Raw genomic sequence first — 25,808 nt, 5'->3', positions numbered from 1 at the left:
CATACCCTGCTGCTGCTACCCTGCACCATCTGTCCAACACTCCAACTGAATGCGGCGGCGACTGAAGAGAAGGGAGCAGGAAGCGGGAAAGGTGAGGATGAACCATGGGCTGGTCCAACCCGGAAATTACAAAGACGGCCCAATGTAAAGTACACAGGCGCCAACCGGACCACATGAAGTCCAACACAGCCCATGTTCTTTGCACAAAAAAAAAAAAAAAAAAAAAAAAAAACCATGTTCGCACGGTGTCGTGGAGATCTCGTACACCCGATGTTCCTACTCCCCTCCATTCTAACACTCTGTTTGGTTCTACAGCAGTCAACGCAAACGAAAATAATTGAAGCCTGCAAACGACGGCAGATACAAATGAACTAATTTTTATTACATTTGCGTTACTGTACACATTACTAAACAGCACCAAATTTAAATCGTTGTTTGTACTCCCTCTATAGTGACAAGAATACAATTCTAGATTTAAATCAAAATTTAAAAACTAAATTAGATTAGAATAGTATTAATATTTATATCTTCAAATAGATTTTACTATCTATGGTTATTTAATAATACTTATTCATTATCGTACATATTTGTATTTTTATATAAATTTAGTTAAATTTAAAACTGTTGGACCAATCGAAAAGTGGGAATATTTTTTTATAAAGTATATATTGAGCTAGTTGGCTGGCGATCGCTAGTGTTCGTCTGCAGCTTAGTTAAGTTAAAATATTTTGGAGCGCAGGGAGTAACGTGGACTGTGTTTGACTATCTTAAGACCATAGATCTGGGCAGCCTGTTCGTTTCGTCGTAAACGATCGTGGATTATTTACTGCTGACTGGTTTGGCTGGTTTGATGTGAGAGAAAAATACTATTCTAGCTTATGATCCATGATCGTATAAGCCCAGCCGAGACACCGAGTTCCGAGACTCGAGAGACGAACCGGGATGATGGCGCTGCTGTAGTTGCGACCTGCGAGGCTGAGTATCTGGAGAGACGCCGAGACTTCGAGACATGGAACCGGCACCATGTAGCCATCACATCGCAAATGCCAAATGCTCCAATGCAACGGCGCAATTGAAGGACGAGTGCTGCCAGCGCATCTCCAAAGCACACAAGCACCAAAGGCGACGAACTGAAGACGTTACCAAGAAAATCCAATACAAACCATTTATTCAGGTCCGCTACGTGCACGAGGCAACACGGCGCTGCCGCTGCACGTACTACGCCAGACGACAGATCTTACAAGGACGCACAACAACAACTCAACCCAAGCACACAACACAACAGCGACGAACTCACGAACAGAACCATGAAACACTGTTAACAGCAACAGAACCATGCAGCAGGCCAGCAATCCAAATCCTACTCGATGCCGAGCCTCTTCTTCATCCCGCAGATGCGCTCAATGATCTTCTCAGGCGTGTCCAGGTTCTTGGCGACGCTGGGGCGCTCGGCGCAGCGCTTGGCCCACGCGGCCAGCCTGGGGCACTCCTTCTCGACGCTGAGGTCCCCGAACCGCTCGTAGGAGAGGAACCGCGAGGTGAAGGGCACGAGCGCGACGTCGACGAAGCCGAACGCCTCCCCGCCGAAGAAGCGTCCCTCCCCGAGGGCGCCCTCCAGCGTGCGGAGGATCTCGACCATCTCCGTGCGCGCGTGCGCGTGGCCGTCCCCCTTGAGCTTCCACAGCCGGGTGCCGCAGTCGTAGAGCTTCTTGTCCACGTAGTCCGCCCAGAACCGCGCCTGCGCGCGCGCGTACGGGTCGCCGGCGGGGAGCAGCGCCGGCGTCGCCGGGAACGCTTCGTCCAGGTACTGGACGATGATGAGGGACTCGCAGACGGGGCGGCCGTCGTGGAGCAGCACGGGGATCTTCTTGTGGACCGGGTTGGCGCGGAGCAGGAGCTCGCTCTTGTTCGCCAGGTCCTGCTCGAGGTACTCGTAGGAGAGGCCCTTCTCGTCCAGCGCGATCCGGCACCGCTGCCCGAATGGGCTCACCAAGATGTCCAGCAGCTGCAGGCCCTGCTTCTTCTCCCCGGCCATCTCTGCTAGCTTACTTCTTATTGCTCTCGATCGCCTCGCGTGCTAGCTGTGTGCGGGTTTGTGAGCGTGCACTCGTGCTCGTGCAGTGATCAATGGCGGATCGATGCTAGATGTGGAGGTGAGGATCGATGAGGGCTCTTGCTTTATTTATAGGTGCCGAGCGAGAGCGAGGGGTGGACCTGGAGGCTGGCAGCCTCCTGAAATTCGTCCTATGCTAATACTCATGCTAAGATATTGTGAGAATAAGCTTAAGCTCCTTGAGCAGAGCTCGCTACGACTGCTCGAGCTAGTGTGCTCGAGGAGGTTCCGGAAGCTCTGCTCTTGTGTGTGTGGGTGGGTCAACCGTGACGACGATGGGAGTATCACACGCCCGAGGAAGTCTCAGAGGACTACTGTGTGCGTCTCGGCGGGAAAGATCGCGCAGAGATGCATTTCATGCCAGCGGTGTCACGAGTGACGAACGGGTTTGCCGCGTGCACGCCGAGGCCTGGCACGGGTTGCAGGGCGTGGTGGCCACAGAAGATCGGGTCTGGCATCCCTCATCCGCGATAGACGGCCGTATGGGATGACGACAGGGTTGGATTTGGGAGTGCTTTCCATGCCCTGCCGCCGCCTGCGAACTGCGATGCGAACCTGCTGGATGCGGGCCGCCCCTGCCACAGTGCCACACTATCCGAGCCTTGGTCCGGTCCGTTGCCAGATGCGAACATGCATGTTCGTTCGAGTCTACACGGCTACTTGCTTTCTATTACCGTATTACGTTCGTCTACGGTTAGCCACGCTGGAAGTGGAAGTTAAGCGCGCCACCGTTTCTGGTGTGTGTTTGATTCAAGTCATAACACAGCACAGCACGGACACGGCGACACGTGTTGGGCTCCGCTTGCTGTCACGGCGTGCGTCATTGGTATCCCCTGCGATATGATCCAGCACGCCCATGGAGCGCCCGCGACGTCGATCCTAGCCGGCCGATGCCTCTGTTGTGTGCTGATTTCCTTTCTTCGTCCCGGCAAGTGCAGGTAGGCGTGTACGTGCAGCAAGCAGCATCTCTCGGCCTCCGCGTTTTTGTCTTGCCGGGGACACACACGGCGGCAGCGGTGGCCGGCCCACAGAGGATCTGGGCAGGGGATATGCAATATGGGGTGACGTAGTGCACTAGTGCGAAATCTGCACCCAAAGAAGAAAAAACAACAGTACTAGTACCTCACACACGGGCTGCGAGTCGCGATGGCGTGTCGTATTGTTCGTTTGAATTATAAGTTGTAATAGTATTTTTCTCTTATATTAAATTAGTTAGTAGTATTTTTGGTTTATAATTCACGATCGTTTCAGTCGAAACGAACAGGCTGTTGGAAACCGCACACTGAATATGATTAACTTGGTTGAATCTCAGACCCAACTTCAATCCATGTTGAAAGAAGAAGACGGGTACTATTCTTTACAGAAAAAACGCGCGTATACGATACGTGTAAGCGTCGCATATGAACGCATGCTGTGTATCCTGTTCCTATGAGCATCACTCAAAGAAGTAGACACGGTAAGTATTAAAATTGATGAAGGCACCCTAAATGTTTCTGTCGACGAGCCGCTACTGACGGGTATATCGTCTGCCACTAAAAAGAATTGCGTTGTTAAATCCTTGAGTAAAAGCCATAGAAATGTGAATGCCTCATCGAGCCAGTAGATCTCTATGTAAGACTATCTCCAACAACACAACCCAAATATAAAATAGGTAGTTCACAGTGTTTTTGGGTACCAAAAACATGTTCCAACGGATGACCCAAATTGACGACGCATTTTGCGTCCAAGCCGATCCAAAACGCAAATAAACATCTCGACGGAGAGATGATGCAAATCTCATCCGTCGTCCGCGGGTCGCTATCCACACAAATAGTTGTCGCTCTCATCCGTCGTCATCGCCCAAACAAAGAAAAAAAAGAACACACCATTCCCCCATCCTCTTCCTCGCTCGCTCCGCCCCGACGCGGCAGCGGAATCGGCGGCGGTGCCTCCCGTGGTCCGTCCGCTCTCCGCCCCCTTGTCCTCTCGCGCTTGCTTCGCTTTCTTCTTCGTCTCCCGCCCGCTCTGCTGCTGCGTCTCTCCCGTGCTGCCGCTTTCTATGCGTGCCTCGCCGTCGCCGTTGGTCGGCCGGCCGCCGTGGCGGACCTGCGGCGTCGCGCGCCTACCGTCGGTGCGCTGCTAACTGCTCTACACGTCCGGCCGTCGCTGTACCTTCTCTGCTCCATCTTCACTCCTCTTCTGCTTAAGCGCGCGGCGTTTCTTGCCTCCGTCCACTCCCTATGTCGGCCTTTCCTTAGCGCCTCGCCGGATCTCGCGCCGGAGCTCGCAGCTCGGTGGTTGGCCGCGGGGAAGGCGAAGACGGAGGAGCAAGCGGCACCGGACGGACGGAGGAAACTGCGAGTCTTGTTTTGGGTTAGTTGTTTGAGAACGAAGGTTTTGGGTCCGTGACTTTTTTCCTGTACGTGACTTAAATCCTGAATATGTCTCATGTTTGCGCCCTCATCGTTGGAGACAGTCTAAGCCACCAGAGGTATCAAACTGTCAATGGACATTGTCGTCTACCGTTAAAAAACAGTGTCTTTAAGTCCTAAAATAAATAAAAAGGCTCCTTTTATCAAATAAATACTATTAGTTTCACTAGTAAACAAATCATTTATTTGATGCCATAAATATCGATATTTTTTCTTTAAATTTAATCAAGCTAAGACATATACTCTCTCCATTTTAAATTATCAGACATATACGTGTAAGCGTCGCGTATGAACGCATGCTATGTATCCTGTTCCTATGAGCATCACTCAAAGAAGTAGACACGGTAAGTATTAAAATTGATGAAGGCACCCTAAATGTTTCGCTGTAGACGAGCCGCTACTGACAGGTATATCGTCTGCCACTAAAAAGAATTGCGTTGTTAAATCCTTGAGTAAAAGCCATAAAAATGTGAATGCCTCACCGAGCCAATAGATCTCTATGTAAGACTATCTCCAACAACACAACCCAAACATAAAATAGGTAGTTCACAGTGTTTTTGCACGTTCCAACGGATGACCCAAACTGACGACGCATTTTGCGTCCAAGTCGATCTGAAACGCAAATAAACGTCTCAACGCAGAGACGACGCAAATCTCATCCGTCGTCCGCAGGTCGCTGTCCACACAAATAGTTGTCGCTCTCATCCGTCATCATCGGCCAAACAAAGAAAAAAAAAGAACACACCATTCCCCATCCTCTTCGTCGCTCGCTCCGCCCCGACGTGGCGGCGCCTCCCACGGTCCGTCCGCTCTCCGCCCCCTTGTCCTCTCGCGCTTGCTTCGCTTTCTTCTTCATCTCCCGCCCGCTCTATTGCTGCGTCTCTCCCGTGCTGCCGCCTTCTGTGCGTGCCTCGCCGTCGCCGTTGGTCGGCCGGGCGCCGTGGCGGACCTGCGGCGTCGCGTCGGCCGTCGGTGCGCTGCTAACTGCTCTGCGTGTCCGGCCGCCCCTGTACCTTCTCTGCTCCCTCTTCCCTCCTCTTCTGCTTAAGCCCGCGGCGTTTCTTGCCTCTGTCCACTCCCTATGTCAGCCTTTCCTCAGCGCCTCATCGGATCTCGCGCCGGAGCTCGCAGCTCGGTGGCCGGCCGCGGGAAGGAGAAGACGAAGGGAACTGCGAGTCTTGTTTTGGGTTCGTTGTTGGAGAACGAAGGTTTTGGGTCTGTGACTTTTTTCCTGTACGTGACTCAAATCCTGAATAGGTCTCATGTTTGCGCTCTCATCGTTGGAGATAGTCTAAGCCACCAGAGGTATCAAACTGTCGAGGGATATTGTCGTCTACCATTAAAAACAGTGTCTTTAAGTCCTAAAATAAATAAAAGGCTCCTTTTATTTGATGCCATAAATATCAATATTTTTTTCTTTAAATTTAATCAAGCTAAGACATATACTCTCTCCATTTTAAATTATAAGACATTTTAGTTTTTTTTAAGACACATTCTCGGATGTACACTATGTCTAAATAAATACATAATAAAACAATAAACTTAGAACACACAAAACATCTTGTAACTAGCGTGGGCGCCCACGCTTCGCGTGGGAAGTAGGGCGGGAAAAAAGGTGGAACGGGTGTGCTATATTTCATAATAAATATAAAACTTTCTGATTTATTTATAGATTTATATAGTTATAGTGTGAGCCCCACGCTTTGCGTGGGAAAAAAAATCATTTTTTTATCGGGATGACACTGTTCCTTTTTCGGGTAAAAGGGAAAAAACTTATCGGGTTGGTACAAATCAAAAAAAAATTATCGGGCTGGCACTGTTCCTTTTTCGGGGAAGGGGTAAAAGCGTATCGGGGTTGGTACTGTTCATACAGTACCCGGTACTGTTGATGTACAGTGCTCTGGGCATGTGAAACTCCGGATAAACGGTCGATGGTGTGAAAGGCCTCAAATTTAAAGTTCTTACTGGCGTGAACCCCCACGCTGCGCGTGGGAAGGAGGGCGGAAAAAAAGGGGGAAAAATGTAGCGGATGTGTACTGTTCCATAACGGTGTGTACCGTTCTGTATCGGGTTTGTACTGTTCTGTATCGGGTTGGTACTGTTCTTGACCGGGTGGGAATGTTCCTTATCGGGTTGAGCACTGTTCATCGTGGAGCTGCACCCGGTGCTGCTGATCTGCAGTGATCTGAGAATCGCAGATAAATTTAAAGTTCTTATGTAGATATAGATTTGGAAAGGAGCGAGTATCAACCAGGAACGATAGCTTTCAATTTAAAGGGAACGCCGAGGCAAGGCACACGGCAGCCAACTCATCATCAACTTAAAAGTTGAATCAAGAATGTCCCTAAGTTTCCAGTTCCGGTACATTTTTTTCGGATAGACCGTGGTTTCCTAGTTTCCTACAACCTCTCGCCGTTAATCGATCTCTCAGTGTCCCTTTCGCAATCGGATTCGCAATCCATGGATGAGATTGCATTTCTGCCTTTAGTTTTATATATACAACTAGAAAACCGTATGCCCCCCCCCAGGGGGAGCGGCAGCAGGGGCCATGCCCCCCCCCCCACTCCCCCATCACCACCACCACACACACACACAACAATACAAACTTTTTTCTATAATATATATAGTTTAATACTCTATGTTTATATTGAATGGATATAATAAATAAAAATATTATTATATGTCTACTAATATCCTCTTTACAATAAAATTGAATAGAATGCAATTACAATAAATCATTTTAATTTATCTAAATTTATTTGTCTATCATATTAGGACATATATATATATATATATATATATATATATATATATATATATATATATATATATATATATATATATTGAAATTTTTGGTTCTACTAGAATATTTATGCTTATTATACTTTCAGGGCGTTCGGCTGGTCATGTCCCGGCTTATTCCTGCTTGTTTCAGTTTGTTTCAGCTTATTCTCTCTCACAGAATATTATTCAATCATCCAAAACTATTCAAAATCAGCCCAAAGGCTACCAGCCGAACGCCCTCTTTATATTTTACTCAACACATACTTAACTAGCAATAATAATTCAGTGATCATCTCTTTTTATTGTGAATCAAATTATAGATGTAGACGCTCACATACCCGCATGCATGCTCACTTCTACAAACAAACACACATCATACTCCACTATGATCACTTTCGAAATACTAAGACGGTAGATTTTAAGATTCATGAGTCATCACATGCACCCCATTGTCGATAGAACAGTCACCTATCACGGATGTGAGCACTTCCAAAATACTGAGGGGTAGATTTTAAGATTCATGAGTCATCATATGCTCCCTATTGTCGATAGACATAGTCGTCTACCACGGGAAAAATGATGAACATAGTTTAATCATCAAATACTGGAATAAATCCAGAAAAAATAGAGCTTAACCCTGGAGCAAAATTCTAAACAATTAAGGTACACTCCGTTCTCATATATTGAAACTCTTTGACCAGCCCTTCTTATGCATAATTTCTGGCTCTGTCACTCTGCTAGTATTTATTGCTTTTGGTGTTAGTTTAATCCGTGTCTTTTCCAACGCCAACGAGAAGGAAATAGAGCCTCACATCTTTTTTTCTATCCAGCTATCGTGTTTATCTGCATCAACATAAACGATTGCATCAGCTCCATGAGCACTTGTTTTTTTATTCTTCTTCCTGGTAATCACCAATGAGAAGCGATTACGACATGGAGGGTCCCTTTGGACTGCTGCTAAAGATAGATCTTTTATTTAAAAAAAAAATCTTTGGGCTACCCTCATATCACTGACCAGAATAATGTTTGGCAGAATTATGGACCATCTTATGTCGAGAACTTTCCATCTTTTGGGCTCTGATCTCGAGTTCTGTGAACGACCTTATGGGCCAAACGAGCCCGACCTCGGGCCGAATCTCCGACCCATCTAAAATCCCAAACGCCAACCTCCGAGGCTCCCAGCGAGAAACGACCCAGTCCTGTTAACAGACGCTCGAGTCCTGACCGAACCGGAAGGAGTCGTGTGTCGCCGCGTGCGACTCGACTCCGCCACTCGGGTAGTCGGGTGGGTCAGGTTAGCCTCCCCGAAACTCCCTTGGACGCGGACGGAGCCCGGATTAGTCAGCCGTCCGGTCCGCCGCGTGCCGTGGGCGGCTCGGCTGTCGGCTGAGCTGGGCCTAGACGCTTCTCTTCTCCGTTGGGACGGAGCAATCGAGGTGGGGAGAGAAACCGCGGTCGGAGCTGTTTTTCTCTCCCCCACCCTTTTCCTCTCTACTGTAGCGTGGTTACTGTTTACGAAGCCGGTGAAGCTCGGCTTTCTGGCTCCTCTGCTTCGGTTCTAACACTATGAACAGTGCAGGAGCCGAAGGACCTCGGAGCTGTAGCCTCAGCCGTCCGGTCCGCCGCGTGCCGTGGGCGGCTCGGCTGTCGGCTGGGCCTGGCCTGGACGCTTCTCTTCTCTTCTCTTCTCTTCTCCGTTGGGACGGAGCAATCGAGGTGGGGAGAGAAACCGCGGCCGCCCACGCCCACCTGATCGAGCCGAACCACCGCCGGCGCGGCGCAGCTCACGCCATGGCAGCAGGTTCGTCGACGCCCTCCATGTCGGACCTTCCCCTTTCCTGTCGTGCTCACCCGTGTCGTGTCTGATTGATCGGTTGCGTGCGTCGCTGATGCGATCTGGCCGGCGGGCTGGTTGGTCGTCAGGTCGCCGGATGAGGGTGAGGGTGGGGAATCGGTCCAATTCGTGCCCGATGTCGGCCCGATCGGTGGTCCGTTTGGGTTTGGGAGGTCCGCGGCGGTGGGCGCGTGCGGTCGGTTAGACTGTGTGGTGCCGCTGGGTGGCGGTGCTTGGGGATCCTCATGCTCCGGTGAATGTTCTGGGGGGAAGGGCTCTTGGTTTCGCACCGAGGGTCTCACCAGGGCTGTTGCTAGATATGCTACTCCGGCTGTCCGGCGAAGGAAAATCGACGCTTTTAAGATAAGGGCACGCGCAATGACTAAGTGTCACCCTTGACGGATTGTTTAGCTTACGATGAACTTGCTGCCTTCCAGGATGGCTTTTAGCTAAGGGGTGAGCTTCTGCGGTTTCAAACGCAGCTGCGCTTGTTGTGATCCTGTATTTCATAGAGAAACGGGATATGTTTATGAGCTTTAGTCTTGTGGTTGCAATGATGCCACCATTTGTCCTTTGTTATTTCTTCGCTAGATGTAGGTACAGTCCATCTGAATCATTCGGTGATAGATGTTTAGTACAAGTGTAGAAGTAATGTAAAACCTAGGGTGACAACTGACAAGTCTAATGGGTCTGTTATATACTTATATATTGTCAAAAGTCATCAACATATGCATGGCAAGCACTAATATAAGCATTCTGGTATTTTGTGATGCTTTGATTGCTACTCTTGTTCATTTAATCCATATTTCCTGTTCCTTGAGATCCATAGTTTAACATTACCTGTCCTTCTATGTATTAGTGATGGATGTGGCATCTGTGATGTACATTACCTAGTACCTACATATTGAAGAACCAAAAGATTGAAGTCTCACTGTGTTTGCGGGCTTTGGTTTTACACATGTTGCAAATGCAAGCAATGATCCAGCCATCAGGCCTTGAACTAGTGCTTGCTTTTTTTACTGCACATTTCGCATTGTAGTTTTGTTTTCTTCCTAGTAGGAACTTTTTTTGATCCCCAGTCTGTATTGTTGTACCATATAGTCTTATGGATCACGTTTCTTGAGCAGTTCCATCTTTGTTTCTGGTTGGAGGCTTAACGAAAATTTGTCCATGGATGTGATCGGCAGCTGGTAATCCACCACCAAAACCGTGGGAACGAGCAGGAGCTTCATCTGGCCCAGTGCCTTTTAAGCCGCCCTCTGGTGGTAGCACCAGTGATGTTGTGGAAGCTTCTGGGAGAGCAAAACATGGAGAGGTTGTTTCTGCTGCTGGGAACAATGTTGCCTCCAATGTAAACAGCAACATTTCCATGCCTGTGCCACCAAGGCCTTGGCAGCAGCAAGGATATGGAAATTCTTATGGGGGTAATTGATAATCTTTTTTTGCATGTTTCAGAAAATATTCTTGTGTCTCAAAATGTTAACGTTTTGATACAAATGCAGGTTATGGCTCCAGTATGTATAGCTCTTACGGTGGATATAGTGGACCCTATGGAAATAACATGTATTCAGGTTATGGAGGAGGTTATGGCAGTATGTATGGTGGTTCTGGAATGTATGGTGGATCAATGTATAACGGTGGAATGGGAGGACCCTATGGTGGTTATGGTATGGGCATGAGTCCTTACAATCAGGGACCGAATTCATTTGGTCCACCTGCACCACCCCCTGGTTTCTGGGTGTCCTTCGTACGAGTGGTAATTATGTTTACTATCAACTTACTGCTGATATAGATGATTAGTTTCAATTTATCATCCATAGAACTGTGCATAAATAAGGCCTTTTACAGTTCGTTCATGTCTGAAGGGCGGGCCTGGTGCAAGCGGTAGAGTCTTACTGCCTGTGACCAGAAGGTCCTGGGTTCGAGTCGCGGTCTCCTCGCATTGCACATGCGAGGGTAAGGCTTGCCACTAACCCTTCCCCAGACCCCGCACAGAGCGGGAGCTCTCTGCACTGGGTACGCCCTTTTTACAGTTCGTTCATGTCCGTGTTCAAATGCTTTCCAGAACTTAAACTGCAGCTGTACCCCCTATTCCGTGGCTTTCCTTGATTGTTACACACATGGTGAAGCTAACACATTTGCATTTTACCTGTATTATTAGTAGAACATACATTTTGCTAATTCAAAATCAGATTCCATGTAGTGACTGCTTATCGACGCTTTGCATGAGTTGATTTAAAACTATCTTTCGTAGCACTCATCATTCTCCTAACTATTTCTCTTCTTCATTACAGATGCATGGTGTTGTAAATTTCTGTGGGAGGGTTAGCTTCCTTATTAGCCAGAACACTCAGGCATTTCACATGTTCATTACTGCACTTTTGCAGGTATCTTCCGATTAGCACTTCTACTATTCCTGTTGAATTTACTTCAAGTATATCTCTTGTATTTCCCCTGATGTGATAATATTATTTCTGTAGTTATGTGATCGGGCTGGAATGCTTTATGGTGAGCTTGCAAGATTTGTTCTACGTTTGCTGGGGATCAAAACAAAACCAAAGAAGGGCAGCGTTAAGGGCGCAGGAGCTCCATCATCAGAGGGACGAGGTCGGCAGTTTGTTGAGACACCAAAAGCTAACTCCTCATGGGACAGTGTCTGGACTGAGAATGGCAAGGGGAAGTAAGGGCCCGTTTGGGCACAGTGAGGCAGTTTTTGTGAAAGGAGCATGAGTTTGCTTGTGGAAGAGAAATCTGCCAGTATCTGTTCGGATGCATTTTGCATTTGGATATAGAAGGCAAAAACAAGTAACCCCTTACGCCCTTCGTATTTGTCATGTTCTTCCATAGTGCACATATAGATCTGTCATGGTGGTAGTTAGCGTGCAATGAGAAATGTGAGCTGGTAAAGTACTGCTTTTCCAAATATTACTGCAGCAGTACCTTTTGTACCGAAAAAAAGGAAACATAATATATATGGTCCTTTATTTGGCATGTTTCTAAATTAAAAAGGAGTTAATCTACCGAGTATTGGCATATGGTGGTGCCAGGTATTAGCATCTGTTCATGGGATAAAAGTAGCATGGACTTCTTTCTCTTCTCACATTTCTTTTGCAGCAGGCGATCAAACTGGCCATGAGGTTCTGCGGTCAAAGAGGCTACCAGTTGAGGTAGTTTTCTGGGATTAACTGTAAAATGAAGTTTGAGGCTTGGACTGACAATTGGAGAGCGTCGTGTTTTCTGCTTTTTCATACATACATACATGGAGGAATGGAGGATAACATAATGGATTAAGTCCACTTTTGGTCCCTCAACTATTGGGTTCGTCTAATTTTGATCCTCAACTACAAAACTGTCTAATGCGGGTACCTCAATTGTCAAAACCGTTCACTTTTAGCACCTGGACGTGGCTAGGGCTGTTTTGTTCAACGTGGAGCGGGTTTTACCACGTCACGCTGGCGTTGACCGCCACATAGGACGTTGGCCTCCATCTAGTGACATGTGGGGCACACACATCAACCACCCATCCCCTCTCTCTCCATCCTCACGGTAGCGTCCCCACGCCGCCTCTGGCCCGAGCATCACCGGTGTCGTCCCCCACGGCAACGTCGCACCTACGCCGCCACCATGGCAGCGCCACAACCCATGGGTGAAATCCCGACGCTGCCTTCTAACTGTTGCGGCTGCCAGAGCTATGCCATGTTGGAGAAATCTCGACGCCGACCCTTGCATGCTGTAGTTGCCAGAGCTACACCCTACGTGGCCTCCGCACCCGCACCCGTTGGAGGAGGCCGACCGGCAAGTAGCGCTGGCCCGCGTAGTCCCGAGGCCGGCTATGGCTCGTGGGAGGCAGGTCACACTGCGCCCCCTCTAGATCGGATTAGGGTTTAGGTGTCGGTGGGGAGCTCGGCTCAGGCGAGCCTCGTAACTTGAGCCGCCGGCCCCCACCTCTATTTATTGCGCAGTGTGACTGGGGTCCTCCAGCCATAGTGGGCTGGGCGTCCGCGATCAGGGCGCGGATCAAAGGCTCAACTAGGCCGTTGGGCCCAGTTTCGGATTAGAGATCAACCTAACAAAATGAACTAGACACTTCCAGCCTTATTGATTGAAGGTAGCTTTCCATCAGATGCTATAACAGTACTTCCTGATTGGAGAGTGGAGACCTAGACTGCATAGCACAATCTGGAGCGTTAGTTGTTGTTTGTTATACTTCCTAACTACCAGATGTTACTATTTTGTTTTTTATCTAGTTTATCCATCTGAGACCTTAGCTTTCTAGTCTGTTAGGACTGTATGCAATTATGTATTGTGGAATAACGGATCTGTTTGGTTGTAGCAGCGGTAACGCAAATGGAATGGAATTAAAGCTATGGACGTTACCGCCAGCTATGCCATTTGAACTACTTTTATTTCCATTTACGTTACTGCCGTACGAACCAAACAGCACGAACATGGCTTTACTACATTTTCTGGATAGATACCCTTGATGTTCATTAGTAGACATTTTTTTTGTTGGAATTAAATAGGTAGAAGATTCATCCAAACTAGCATGATGGAAGTGCTATAATATTTTTTTTGAATTGATGATATTTCATTCATAAATTCTACTCTTTACTCTTGAGCAGCACCTTAAAAGTTTATCGGTATGTAAGAAAAGAAAAATCTAAAGCAACAGGCACAGTTCCTACATCAACGAACTTCTGTTGTCTTCTTTTTCTCATATGAGTATGATTGAAACTATCGGAGATGATTGTATGCCTCCACATACATAAGTACAGCTATTATTGTTGTTTATGCGTCCAGATTGCATACAAAGGCATGATATATTACTGCATGACCCCGTTCGCTTCGCTGAAAAAATAAGCCGAAACACTGTTCCGGCTGATTTGTTGTGAGAGAAAAACATTGTTCCGGTTGAAAAAATAAGCTGAAAAAGACAGATTATAAGATAAACGAACATGACCATAATCAAGTACGGACACTGTCAGATATCAGTATCCATCATGTTGTTAGTACTCGAGACACTCGTTTCTCAGTGTTTGCAGTACAGATTGGGCATTAACATAAATGTCAGACAGTACAGATTGGTCATTAACATCTATGCCGGATTCTAATCTTCTTTGTTTGTCCACCTGCAGTATACTGAAGACATCCAATTGCTGGGACCCGTTCCGGCAAGAATTCTCTTTTGGAGCTGCTACCGTTTGTTGCGGTGATGAATGTCAGATCATCATCAACCATCCATCAGCCCTAGCTGCTGCCGTTGATCAAACAATTCTGTGCTTTCTTTTTTTCTTTCATTTCCTTCCTAGACGCTGTTATACAAATTTTGTGGGAGATGAGAATTTAAACAAGTCGTTGTAAGAGTGCTCGGTAGTCGCGGTTCTAGCCCTCCCCGCGTCTAACTGCTGGTCTAGACTATTCTGAAGTTTGGATGAACAGGTCCACTGGACTTGGACAAGCATTGTGGTCATAGTTTCTCAGTTTGGTTTGCGAGATATCCCGGATTCAGAGGTGCTGCCATGGCTGTTTCTAGGCGTGATGAATCATTTGTCCTTACGGTTGAGTATTTCGATCTGAAAAGCTGGTACAACTGGTGTATCTGCGTAGCGTCATCCTGCAGATGAATGAAATTCAGAATGTTCGCCACTTTATTCAGGTCATTGATGTCACCAAACGGGCACCGGCACACACAATCGTGTCATTAATAAAAAAAAAAGAAAAAAAAAGACGCAGATCGTCAGATGGCCCATGCAAGCAGACCAGACCATGGCGAGATCTCATTTTGGGCCGAGCACCCACTGCCTGTACTCCAGGACGAGCTGGTACACCTTCTCGGGCGGGTACACGTTGGCCGCCACGCTGTCCCGGCGCGCGCACCGCGCCGCCCACGCCGCGAGCCCCGGGCACTCCTCCGCCACGTCGAACCGCCCGTGGCGCTCGTACGTGAGGAACCACGCAGCGAACGGCGCGGCCGCGACGTCGACGAACCCGAACGCCTCCCCGCCGAAGAACTCCCGGCCGCCGAGCTCGGCGTCCAGCGCCCGGAGCACGGCCAGCAACTCCGCCCGCGCCTCGGGCTCTGGCTCCGCCGCCTCGCCGTCGTCGCGCCTCAGCCACAGCCGCTTCCCGCAGTGGTGGGCGCGGCCGGCGTACTCCGCCCAGAACCGCGCCCGCGCGCGCGCGTAGGGGTCGGCCGGCAGGAGCGGCGGCGTCGCCGGGAAGGCCTCGTCGAGGTACTCGAGGATGATGAGGGACTCGCAGACGGGGCGCCCCGCGTGGAGGAGCACCGGCACCTTGCCGCCGTGCGCCGGGTTGGAGCGGCGCAGGAGGTCGCTCTTGGCCGCGAGGTCCTCCTCCGCGCGCTCGTACGCCAGGCCCTTCTCGGCCAGCGCGATGCGCACGCGCTGCGCGTACGGGCTGCCGAACACGTCCAGCAGCACCAGGTCGCTGCCGCTGCCGCTGCCACTGCCGCCGTTCTCGGCGCCGGCCATGTGTGTGTTTGTATACGAGCGGCGCTGGTTCGCGGTGGTGCGTCGTCGGCGTGAGCGGGATCGAGGCCGGGGGTCTCGCTGTTTCTTGCTTGGGAAGAGGAGAGCCGAGACGTGGTTAGTTGGAACAACTAGTAGGAAAGCTACTTCTACTTGGACAGCTCATCAGTTCTACCAGCTACTTAACTCAGTTCATTCTTTACTTTCGGCTTGTAGCTTTGCTACAAAGGCCTTGTTTAGATTAAGGTTATGATTTAGTATTTGGTACTGTAGCACTTTTATTTGTATTTGACAATTATTGTCTAATCATGGTCTAACTAGGCTTAAAAGATTCGTCTCGTAATTTACAATCAAACTGTGTAATTAGTTATTTTTTTATCTATATTTAATACCCTATATATATGTCTAAAAATTTGATATGATGAAGAGAGAGTGAAAAAACTTGCAATGTAAACCAGGCCGCAACCTCGCATTCGAAATTAGTACTTACTTGGACAGCACGTAAAGCAGGGACAGTAGTATATGGTAGTCAGCTTTGAATTGTTCTCTGCCCGAGGGAGCTCTGCTGGAGTGCTGGTGGCGTGCGTGACGTCGTACGTGCTGGACGACAGTACGAGCTTCCACGAATCTGTCTGTACGCTTTGACTTTGAGGCTGCCACTCCTTTTTTTTCAAGCTTCCGAAGAGACGATTGGGTGATTGGGTCGTCAGCGCTGGCGTGTCCATGTTGTCTGCTCCCAGTGACCCAGTCACAGTCCCATGTCGTCAGACGTCAGCGCTGAGGAGAGGAGGGTCTCGTAGCTCCCTTTAGTTTTGTCCAATCTTTGAAACATAGAAATGTTAAAATGGTTTTTCTACCAACTAATTTGTCAACGTTAAAACTTAAAAACTTTAGGGAAAAAAATAAAGTTAACTACAATTTTATCTAAATGTGGCAAGATTGATGAAGGCACGGTCAAGTCGTTCAAGGGTAGGGGAGTCCCGGTTGTTTGTCCAAGTGTATCGCCTGTCCAGGAGTGGCAATTCGATCAGACACATGGCGTTGAGGCAAGATTTAGATTGGGGGATGTGAGTAGACACGTTGACCAACAGAGGAACGTGATCAGACGTATGCCGTAAGCCGAGAGGCTAATGATGGTGGACCATCCGATCGCTGTCAGCTCAAGTCAATAAACGAAGAAAATACATGTGTTCGATACAGTGGTTTATACAGTAGCATCTATGGTTATATTTCCAAACCACGTGCCTCGGAAACCAATGGATTTGTCATACCCTGCTGCTGCTACCCTGCACCATCTGTCCAACACTCCAACTGAATGCGGCGGCGACTGAAGAGAAGGGAGCAGGAAGCGGGAAAGGTGAGGATGAACCATGGGCTGGTCCAACCCGGAAATTACAAAGACGGCCCAATGTAAAGTACACAGGCGCCAACCGGACCACATGAAGTCCAACACAGCCCATGTTCTTTGCAAAAAAAAAAAAAAAAAAAAAAACATGTTCGCACGGTGTCGTGGAGATCTCGTACACCCGATGTTCCTACTCCCCTCCATTCTAACACTCTGTTTGGTTCTACAGCAGTCAACGCAAACGAAAATAATTGAAGCCTGCAAACGACGGCAGATACAAATGAACTAATTTTTATTACATTTGCGTTACTGTACACATTACTAAACAGCACCAAATTTAAATCGTTGTTTGTACTCCCTCTATAGTGACAAGAATACAATTCTAGATTTAAATCAAAATTTAAAAACTAAATTAGATTAGAATAGTATTAATATTTATATCTTCAAATAGATTTTACTATCTATGGTTATTTAATAATACTTATTCATTATCGTACATATTTGTATTTTTTATATAAATTTAGTTAAATTTAAAACTGTTGGACCAATCGAAAAGTGGGAATATTTTTTTATAAAGTATATATTGAGCTAGTTGGCTGGCGATCGCTAGTGTTCGTCTGCAGCTTAGTTAAGTTAAAATATTTTGGAGCGCAGGGAGTAACGTGGACTGTGTTTGACTATCTTAAGACCATAGATCTGGGCAGCCTGTTCGTTTCGTCGTAAACGATCGTGGATTATTTACTGCTGACTGGTTTGGCTGGTTTGATGTGAGAGAAAAATACTATTCTAGCTTATGATCCATGATCGTATAAGCCCAGCCGAGACACCGAGTTCCGAGACTCGAGAGACGAACCGGGATGATGGCGCTGCTGTAGTTGCGACCTGGGAGGCTGAGTATCTGGAGAGACGCCGAGACTTCGAGACATGGAACCGGCACCATGTAGCCATCACATCGCAAATGCCAAATGCTCCAATGCAACGGCGCTATTGAAGGATGAGTGCTGCCAGCGCATCTCCAAAGCACACAAGCACCAAAGGCGACGAACTGAAGACGTTACCAAGAAAATCCAATACAAACCATTTATTCAGGTCCGCTACGTGCACGAGGCAACACGGCGCTGCCGCTGCACGTACTACGCCAGACGACAGATCTTACAAGGACGCACAACAACAACTCAACCCAAGCACGCACAACACAACAGCGACGAACTCACGAACAAGACTGCTCTGCTGCCTTATCTGCTGATCACCTACCAACAGAACCATGAAACACTGTTAACAGCAACAGAACCATGCAGCAGGCCAGCAATCCAAATCCTACTCGATGCCGAGCCTCTTCTTCATCCCGCAGATGAACTCATAGACCTTCTCAGGCGTGTCCAGGTTCTTGGCGACGCTGGGGCGCTCGGCGCAGCGCTTGGCCCACGCGGCCAGCCTGGGGCACTCCTTCTCGACGCTGAGGTCCCCGAACCGCTCGTAGGAGAGGAACCGCGAGGTGAAGGGCACGAGCGCGACGTCGACGAAGCCGAACGCCTCCCCGCCGAAGAAGCGTCCCTCCCCGAGGGCGCCCTCCAGCGTGCGGAGGATCTCGACCATCTCCGTGCGCGCCTGCGCGTGGCCGTCCCCCTTGAGCTTCCACAGCCGGGTGCCGCAGTCGTAGAGCTTCTTGTCCACGTAGTCCGCCCAGAACCGCGCCTGAGCGCGCGCGTACGGGTCGCCGGCGGGGAGCAGCGCCGGCGTCGCCGGGAACGCTTCGTCCAGGTACTGGACGATGATGAGGGACTCGCAGACGGGGCGGCCGTCGTGGAGCAGCACGGGGATCTTCTTGTGGACCGGGTTGGCGCGGAGCAGGAGCTCGCTCTTGTTCGCCAGGTCCTGCTCGAGGTACTCGTAGGAGAGGCCCTTCTCGTCCAGCGCGATCCGGCACCGCTGCCCGAATGGGCTCAACAAGACGTCCAGCAGCTGCAGGCCCTGCTTCTTCTCCCCGGCCATCTCTGCTAGCTTATTTCTTATTGCTCTCGATCGCCTCGCGTGCTAGCTGTGTGCGGGTTTGTGAGCGTGCACTCGTGCTCGTGCAGTGATCAATGGCGGATCGATGCTAGATGTGGAGGTGAGGATCGATGAGGGCTCTTGCTTTATTTATAGGTGCCGAGCGAGAGCGAGGGGTGGACCTGGAGGCCGGCAGCCTCCTGAAATTCGTCTTATGCTAATACTCATGCTAAAATATTACGAGAGAAAAACACTGTTACGTAGCTGGAAAGTAGCGCTGAATAAGCTTAAGCTCCTTGAGCAGAGCTCGCTACGACTGCTCGAGCTAGTGTGCTCGAGGAGGTTCCGGAAGCTCTGCTCTTGTGTGTGTGTGGGTCAACCGTGACGACGATGGGAGTATCACACGCCCGAGGAAGTCTCAGAGGACTACTGTGTGCGTCTCGGCGGGAAAGATCGCGCAGAGATGCATTTCATGCCAGCGGTGTCACGAGTGACGAACGGGTTTGCCGCGTGCACGCCGAGGCCTGGCACGGGTTGCAGGGCGTGGTGGCCACAGAAGATCGGGTCTGGCATCCCTCATCCGCGATAGACGGCCGTATGGGATGACGACAGGGTTGGATTTGGGAGTGCTTTCCATGCCCTGCCGCCGCCTGCGAACTGCGATGCGAACCTGCTGGATGCGGGCCGCCCCTGCCACAGTGCCACACTATCCGAGCCTTGGTCCGGTCCGTTGCCAGATGCGAACATGCATGTTCGTTCGAGTCTACACGGCTACTTGCTTTCTATTACGTTCGTCTACGGTTAGCCACGCTGGAAGTGGAAGTTAAGCGCGCCACCGTTTCTGGTGTGTGTTTGATTCAAGTCATAACACAGCACAGCACGGACACGGCGACACGTGTTGGGCTCCGCTTGCTGTCACGGCGTGCGTCATTGGTATCCCCTGCGATATGATCCAGCACGCCCATGGAGCGCCCGCGACGTCGATCCTAGCCGGCCGATGCCTCTGCTGTGTGCTGATTTCCTTTCTTCGTCCCGGCAAGTGCAGGTAGGCGTGTACGTGCAGCAAGCAGCATCTCTCGGCCTCCGCGTTTTTGTCTTGCCGGGGACACACACAGCGGCAGCGGTGGCCGGCCGGCCACAGCCCAGAGCCCACAGAGGATCTGGGCAGGGGATATGCAATATGGGATGACGTAGTGCACCAGTGCGAAATCTACACCCAAAGAAGAAAAAACAAGAGTACTAGTACCTCACACACGGGCTGCGCCTAGGCGCGATGGCATGTCATATTGTTCGTTTGGTACTATTGATCGTGGATTATAAGTTATAATAGTTTTTTTTCTCGTATTAAATCAGTCAGCAGTATTTCTGGCTTATAATCTACGATCGTTTCAGCCGAAACGAACAGGTTGTTGGAAACTGCACATTGAGTATGAACTTGGTTGAATCTCAGACCCAACTTCAATCCATGTTGAAAGAAGAAGACGGGTACTATTCTTTACAGAAAAAACGCGCATATAGGATACGTGTAAGCGTCGCGTATGAACGCATGCTGTGTATCCTGTTCCTATGAGCATCACTCAAAGAAGTAGACACGGTAAGTATTAAAATTGATGATGGCACCCTAAACGTTTCGCTGTCTGACGGGTATATCGTCTGCTGCTAAAAAGAATTGCGTTGTTAAATCCTTGAGTAAAAGCCATAAAAATATGAATGCCTCACCGAGCCAATAGATCTCTATGTAAGCCACCAGAGGTATCAAACTATCAATGGATATTGTCGTCTACCATTAAAAAACAGTGTCTTTAAGTCCTAAAATAAATAAAAAAGGCTCCTTTTATCAAATAAATACTATTAGTTTCACAGGTAAACAAATCATTTATTTGATGCCGTAAATATCAATATTTTTTCTTTAAATTTAATCAAGCTAAGACATATAATCTCTCCATTTTAAATTATAAGACGTTTTGGTTTTTTTAAGACACATTCTCAGATGTACACTATGTCTAAATAAATACATAATAAAATAATATACTTAGAAAACACAAATCGTCTTGTAATTTGTAAAGGAGCGAGTATCAACCAGGAACGATAGCTTTCAATTTAAAGGGAACGCCGAGGCAAGGCACACGGCAGCCAACTCATCATCAACTTAAAAGTTGAATCAAGAATGTCCCTAAGTTTCCAGTTCCGGTACGTTTTTTTCGGATAGACCGTGGTTTCCTAGTTTCCTACAACCTCTCGCCGTTAATCGATCTCTCAGTCTCCCTTTCGCAATCGGATTCGCAATCCATGGATGAGATTGCATTTCTGCCTTTAGTTTTATATATACAACTAGAAAACCGTGTACTGCTGCTAGTCTGTATTTATATTAAACCAGGGGGAGCCGCAGCAGGGGCCATGCCCCCCCCCCCCACAACAATACAAACTTTTTCTATAATATATATAGTTTAATACTCTATGTTTATATTAAATGGATATAATAAATAAAAATATTATTATATGTCTACTAATATTGTCGGTGCAGAAAGTGACCAACTAGTAAATATTTGTAGTTTTGCTGTACGTTGTGATCGGAGGTGGCCTAGCACTCAATGACGTAGGATTTATACTGGTTCAGGCAACGTGCCCTACGTCCAGTCGGGGTCGGTCGGCGACTTTATTCCTGAGCCCAGGTGCTCAAAGTCTGTAGTGGGGGTACAAACGAGAAGGAGAAAGGAGGGGGTATACAAGAGGTTCGGAAGGCTCTGACCGGAAGGGTCGCGGTCGAAACTGGGTGGTCCTGCGATTGGGAGTGTTGATGTCGATCTAGTGAGTCTGAGCTTAAAGAAGTCGATCTGGGTTCACTTGCCCTGTGTTTGGAGGGAGCACATCCCCTTTTATAGAAGAAGGGGATGGCTTCACAAGAAAGAGAGAGAGAGAGAGAGTGTGTGTACGGACGTTTCTAAGCCTTGTTGCCCACGCTGATGGGATGGGACAATGGTGGGCGCCCGCAATACTGTTGATGTCGCTGTAGGATGTCAGATGTGCACGGGGGGTCGAGATATCTTCTTCAAGAAGGATGGACGTCGGTACCTGTAAACACTTCTGGATGCCTGGTGGCATGTGAGGAGCCGCGCTATGTTCACTCGGTATGGCAGATCCTGGAGCCCATACCGCAATCGGTGTCCAGAGACACGCGGAGGGGGCTTACCATATGGGAGTTTCTATCGGCCCCTACAATACTTTGTGTAAGGGTGGCTGTAGAGCACTGCTTCGTGCAGGGTATGGTCCCTAGTACAATAGTTTTGACTTGTGAGCCATGCCTGTAACACCCTAGGTGTTAGCCTTGCATAAGTTGACTTGCATAGCATGAGCATCAAGCATTCATATATGAGCATTTACACTTGAAACATTTAATTGAAACATGTGCAACATTTCTTATTATTTCATGTTTCTATGTGTCTATGCATATGATCATGAGTGTAAACATGTGATTGATTAATGTGGGTCACAAACACATAGTAGCAACACTTAAGTTAGCAAAGGGAACATGGTTCATGAAGGACACCTTTCATGATCAAGCATTTAAGATTTCATGTGTTAACCTAGATAGCCCTATGTGTGACTACTACATGAAATGAGTGTGTGACCTTGCAATTAGCTTAAACATGTTTAGAGTATCATTATGAACAACTTTGGTATTCATAGTTAGGGGCAAATAGGTCATTAAGCCCTAGTTTGAAGGTATACCACCCTTTAAATGTGATATGTTTGACCAAGTTTGAACTATGTGCTAGAGACCTTGTATGGAGGTGGTCACTAAAGCAAAGTTGTAGTATTTAGTATAGGGAACAACTTTTATTTTTGGGTCATTGACTGGTTTAGCTCCTAACATGCTTGAATTTGGCTCACAAAAATCAGCAAAACAACAATTTCAACACTAAACAATTTTTTCTAAGTTTTTGGAATTTACAGACTGACAAGCCGATCTTGGGGATGATCTAACTCAGTTTTGGTTGCGAATTAGAGCATGATTCTTTAACAACAAATGGAGCTGGTACATTGGGCTACAAATTTGTTGTTGACTGTTTTCGATTTGGCTGCACGGTTTGAGAGATCGGGCTTCATGAAAACACGCTATCAGGCCACCGTCGCGCGACTGAATGAACTGCAATGCCATTTTAGTGGTCGACACCGGCGTTAGGGCTCACGCGCCGCGTGGTGGCTGGCAACGGCCGCGCGTCACCGGCGCCCTACGTAGCGCGGCCAAGGCGGGCCAGAGCACGCCTTAACACCGCCAGCACCCGCCCGCACTGCCCCGCGCTCGCCATTTGCTTTGCCTCGGCCTCCTTCTTCACCCGCCATAGCAGCCGCAGCACCGAGAGCCTACCGCCGTCGCCATCACTGGCGCCAGCTCACCCTCGCTGCTCCTCCATCACCGCAGCCACCCCGACGTGCTCGCACCATCCCACCGCACCTGCTTTGCTTGCCGTAACCGCACGGTAAGCCTCCTTGCCATGCACGGCCGTCGCCATTGCTCCGCTGCCACCCTCCGTCGCCATAGTCTGACCAAATCCAACCACCGTAGGCCACGATAGAGTGCACAATAGGTTCACCGTAGTTCGTTGATGCTCGTCCGAGCCTTAGTTGGAGCCGTCATGGTCACTGCCAGCGTAGCGCCGCCGTCCCGCTCCTCCGAGCCGCCATGGCTGTCGCCGTCGTCGTTAGCATCGACGAGAGGTCCAACCAAGTAGTGCAATCGATGCGTTAGGTCGTAAGGGTCGTCGCGTGTTGATGTCACCGCCGGTGAACTCACCATCGACGAGCCGTGGCTGCGCCATGTCACACAGCGCCGCTGCTCTGCTTCTGGGTCACTGACATGTGGGGTCCCCTGTCAGGCGGGACCCAGCTGTCAGCGGCAGTGAGGGAGTAGGATAGTTCATTTGAATTCCAGATTTCATGTGTTTTGTAATATTTAGATCTCTAGTTGTATAGCTTCAAAAATTGTGAAATAAATTTGGTAGTGTTCCTTAGGAAGTGTAGTATTTAAGAAAAATATGATCTTGACACTTACAGTAGAAATCTTGGAAGATTTAAATTGAAACTTGAAATGTGATTTTGAATGCGTGCAAACTTATTTATTTTATATTTAGAGTTCCTGTGCACCAAAAATTATGAATTTTTTGTGGTAGGCTATTCTTGACATGTATGAGCTCTGGTAAAAATTTGAGGATCAGTGCATGTGTAGATTTGTAGTTATAGATTTTTCTTTTATAAATAGGTAATCCTTGTATGAATTTTTATAAATTATGTATGAATTCAATATTCATGAAATTTGTTGGAGGTTATCCTAGTACCATATGGATGATAAGAAAAATAGGAAATCTATTGCTTGACACTTTTCACTAGGGTTTTCTATTTTTGCTATTGTAAGCCTTTTTGTCTTGTTATTTTTATATAGAATATTCTACTTGATAAAATGGTATGAAACTTTTACAGTAGTCTTTTGGTAGCATTATAAGGGCACTGTAAATTTTTTAGAATTTATGATGCATATTTAGTATATGTTTATTAATTAACCCAAGCATCTAAATAAAATGATAAATGCATTTCAATAAATATTTTGGGCTTCACCATTATGTTTTCTTGAGTGTATTAGGTATGCTTGCACTATTGGTAGACTTTGTGTTGTAAAAATTTGAATACTTCTATGAAGTAGAAATATTGTTGCTTTATAATTCGAATTGAGCGGGTTTTCGGACAGAGTTGGTAGTTTGGTATGTTGCATGGTAAAAATGGTGTTTGCTGTAAAAATGGTTAATGGCATAGTTGTAGAAAACTTCTTCATGTATCTTGTGTTGAAATTTTAGAGCAATAGGCCAAAGAGTTTGGGAGTTATGGCTGTTCAAAGTTAGTATTTCCAAATTGCTTAATCTCTAAAATTTCTGGACAGTATGGGGTTACTTGTCTGTTTTGGTATATTTCCAAAGTCCAAACTGCTTAATCTCTGAAAGTACAGAAATACTACCTTTAACCCGGTATAGGTCTAGGATCGAGTATATGCTTAACCATGCTTTGACCGGTAGAAGTCGGGTGATTTCCTGTCACCTACGAGATATAGGTGGATACCAGAGCACGATTGGCTATATTTGCTATCGTGGAAAAGAACCATGAGGCAAAAGTAAATCGGAGCCGGGTGGAGTCTATGGGTAGGTTGACTCATGTGATCCTGTCCGTGCTGATTATGGACCGTACCGTTGTTGACGCTTCTGATAGGATTGAACGCATGCCTATCATTTAGCTGGCCGGATAAATTGTTCCGACCGCGAAGCCGAGTAGCTCAATTCAGGTCAGGCCTCGTTCTGTTGTGCGCTCCTTACGGGGAGCCAGACGTGAGCCCAAGGGTAGGGTAGTCCTGAACGTCCTGGCAACTGGTTGTCCCCGATTGTGCGGCACGGTATGAACCCGCGAAATGTGTACCTGAGTTGTACCAAAGGTGACCTAAGGCTACCTTCGCACGGCATGTCTGGGTTTCTGTTAGGAATAAATTCCCAGCTGGTTGAAATCGATTCGAATCGCCGTCTCTCCCAGATAGTGAGAAACTTGGCTAGTCCCAACATCGTAGTAACTGTGTATGGAACATGATGGTTCGGATGAATATGGAATTACAATACCTGCTATGGTTACTATTGTATGCTTTTAAATTGATATACCCCATGTTTGGCACAGGATAGTTGCTAATCTAGAGATGGATAGTTATAATTAACTTGATAAAGGAATCATGATTGAATAACTGAGTAAATCACTTTTATGCAAAATATTGTCAAGCTATCTCCACTTATACAGCCTTGCATAATCCTTGGAG

The 25,808-nt window shown here is 47.9% G+C and overlaps 4 protein-coding genes across 4 annotated transcripts; 1 reads left to right on the top strand and 3 right to left on the bottom strand.

Annotated features, from left to right (window-relative positions):
• Positions 1–1,213: 1,213 nt before the first annotated feature.
• LOC136537885 (probable glutathione S-transferase GSTU1) lies at positions 1,214–2,178 on the bottom strand. Its single transcript, XM_066529861.1, has one exon. It carries the CDS (start codon positions 2,033–2,035, stop codon positions 1,361–1,363), a length of 675 nt encoding a protein of 224 aa, XP_066385958.1. The 5' UTR covers positions 2,036–2,178; the 3' UTR covers positions 1,214–1,360.
• A 6,734-nt stretch (positions 2,179–8,912) lies between these two features.
• Positions 8,913–12,133, top strand: LOC136516699 (peroxisomal membrane protein 13-like). Its single transcript, XM_066510185.1, has 5 exons — positions 8,913–9,109; positions 10,330–10,566; positions 10,645–10,898; positions 11,437–11,529; positions 11,623–12,133. Exons 1-5 carry the CDS (start codon positions 9,100–9,102, stop codon positions 11,824–11,826), a joined length of 798 nt encoding a protein of 265 aa, XP_066366282.1. The 5' UTR covers positions 8,913–9,099; the 3' UTR covers positions 11,827–12,133.
• A 2,010-nt stretch (positions 12,134–14,143) lies between these two features.
• On the bottom strand, positions 14,144–15,741 carry LOC136516709 (probable glutathione S-transferase GSTU1). The gene has a single exon (XM_066510195.1). The coding sequence runs from the start codon at positions 15,631–15,633 to the stop codon at positions 14,920–14,922; it is 714 nt and encodes a 237-aa protein (XP_066366292.1). The 5' UTR covers positions 15,634–15,741; the 3' UTR covers positions 14,144–14,919.
• Positions 15,742–18,162: 2,421 nt separating this feature from the next.
• LOC136537884 (probable glutathione S-transferase GSTU1) lies at positions 18,163–19,094 on the bottom strand. The gene has a single exon (XM_066529860.1). It carries the CDS (start codon positions 18,965–18,967, stop codon positions 18,293–18,295), a length of 675 nt encoding a protein of 224 aa, XP_066385957.1. The 5' UTR covers positions 18,968–19,094; the 3' UTR covers positions 18,163–18,292.
• Between the last annotated feature and the right edge of the window lie 6,714 nt (positions 19,095–25,808).

This window comes from Miscanthus floridulus, chromosome 2 (assembly GCF_019320115.1).
Source record: "Miscanthus floridulus cultivar M001 chromosome 2, ASM1932011v1, whole genome shotgun sequence".
NCBI classification, from domain to species: domain Eukaryota; kingdom Viridiplantae; phylum Streptophyta; class Magnoliopsida; order Poales; family Poaceae; genus Miscanthus; species Miscanthus floridulus.
Note: the sequence above shows the minus strand (reverse complement) of the source record. Positions and strands in the feature narration are given on the sequence as shown.

Excerpts from the sequence above, each read along its gene's own strand:
- LOC136537885 (XM_066529861.1), bottom strand. The coding sequence starts at position 2,035 with ATGGCCGGGGAGAAGAAGCAGGGCCTGCAGCTGCTGGACATCTTGGTG.
- LOC136516699 (XM_066510185.1), top strand. Across the intron at positions 10,567-10,644 it reads ATATGGAAATTCTTATGGGG|GTTATGGCTCCAGTATGTAT; the intron begins GTAATTGATAAT and ends ATACAAATGCAG. Across the intron at positions 11,530-11,622 it reads TCATTACTGCACTTTTGCAG|TTATGTGATCGGGCTGGAAT; the intron begins GTATCTTCCGAT and ends TTATTTCTGTAG.
- LOC136516709 (XM_066510195.1), bottom strand. The coding sequence starts at position 15,633 with ATGGCCGGCGCCGAGAACGGCGGCAGTGGCAGCGGCAGCGGCAGCGAC.
- LOC136537884 (XM_066529860.1), bottom strand. The coding sequence starts at position 18,967 with ATGGCCGGGGAGAAGAAGCAGGGCCTGCAGCTGCTGGACGTCTTGTTG.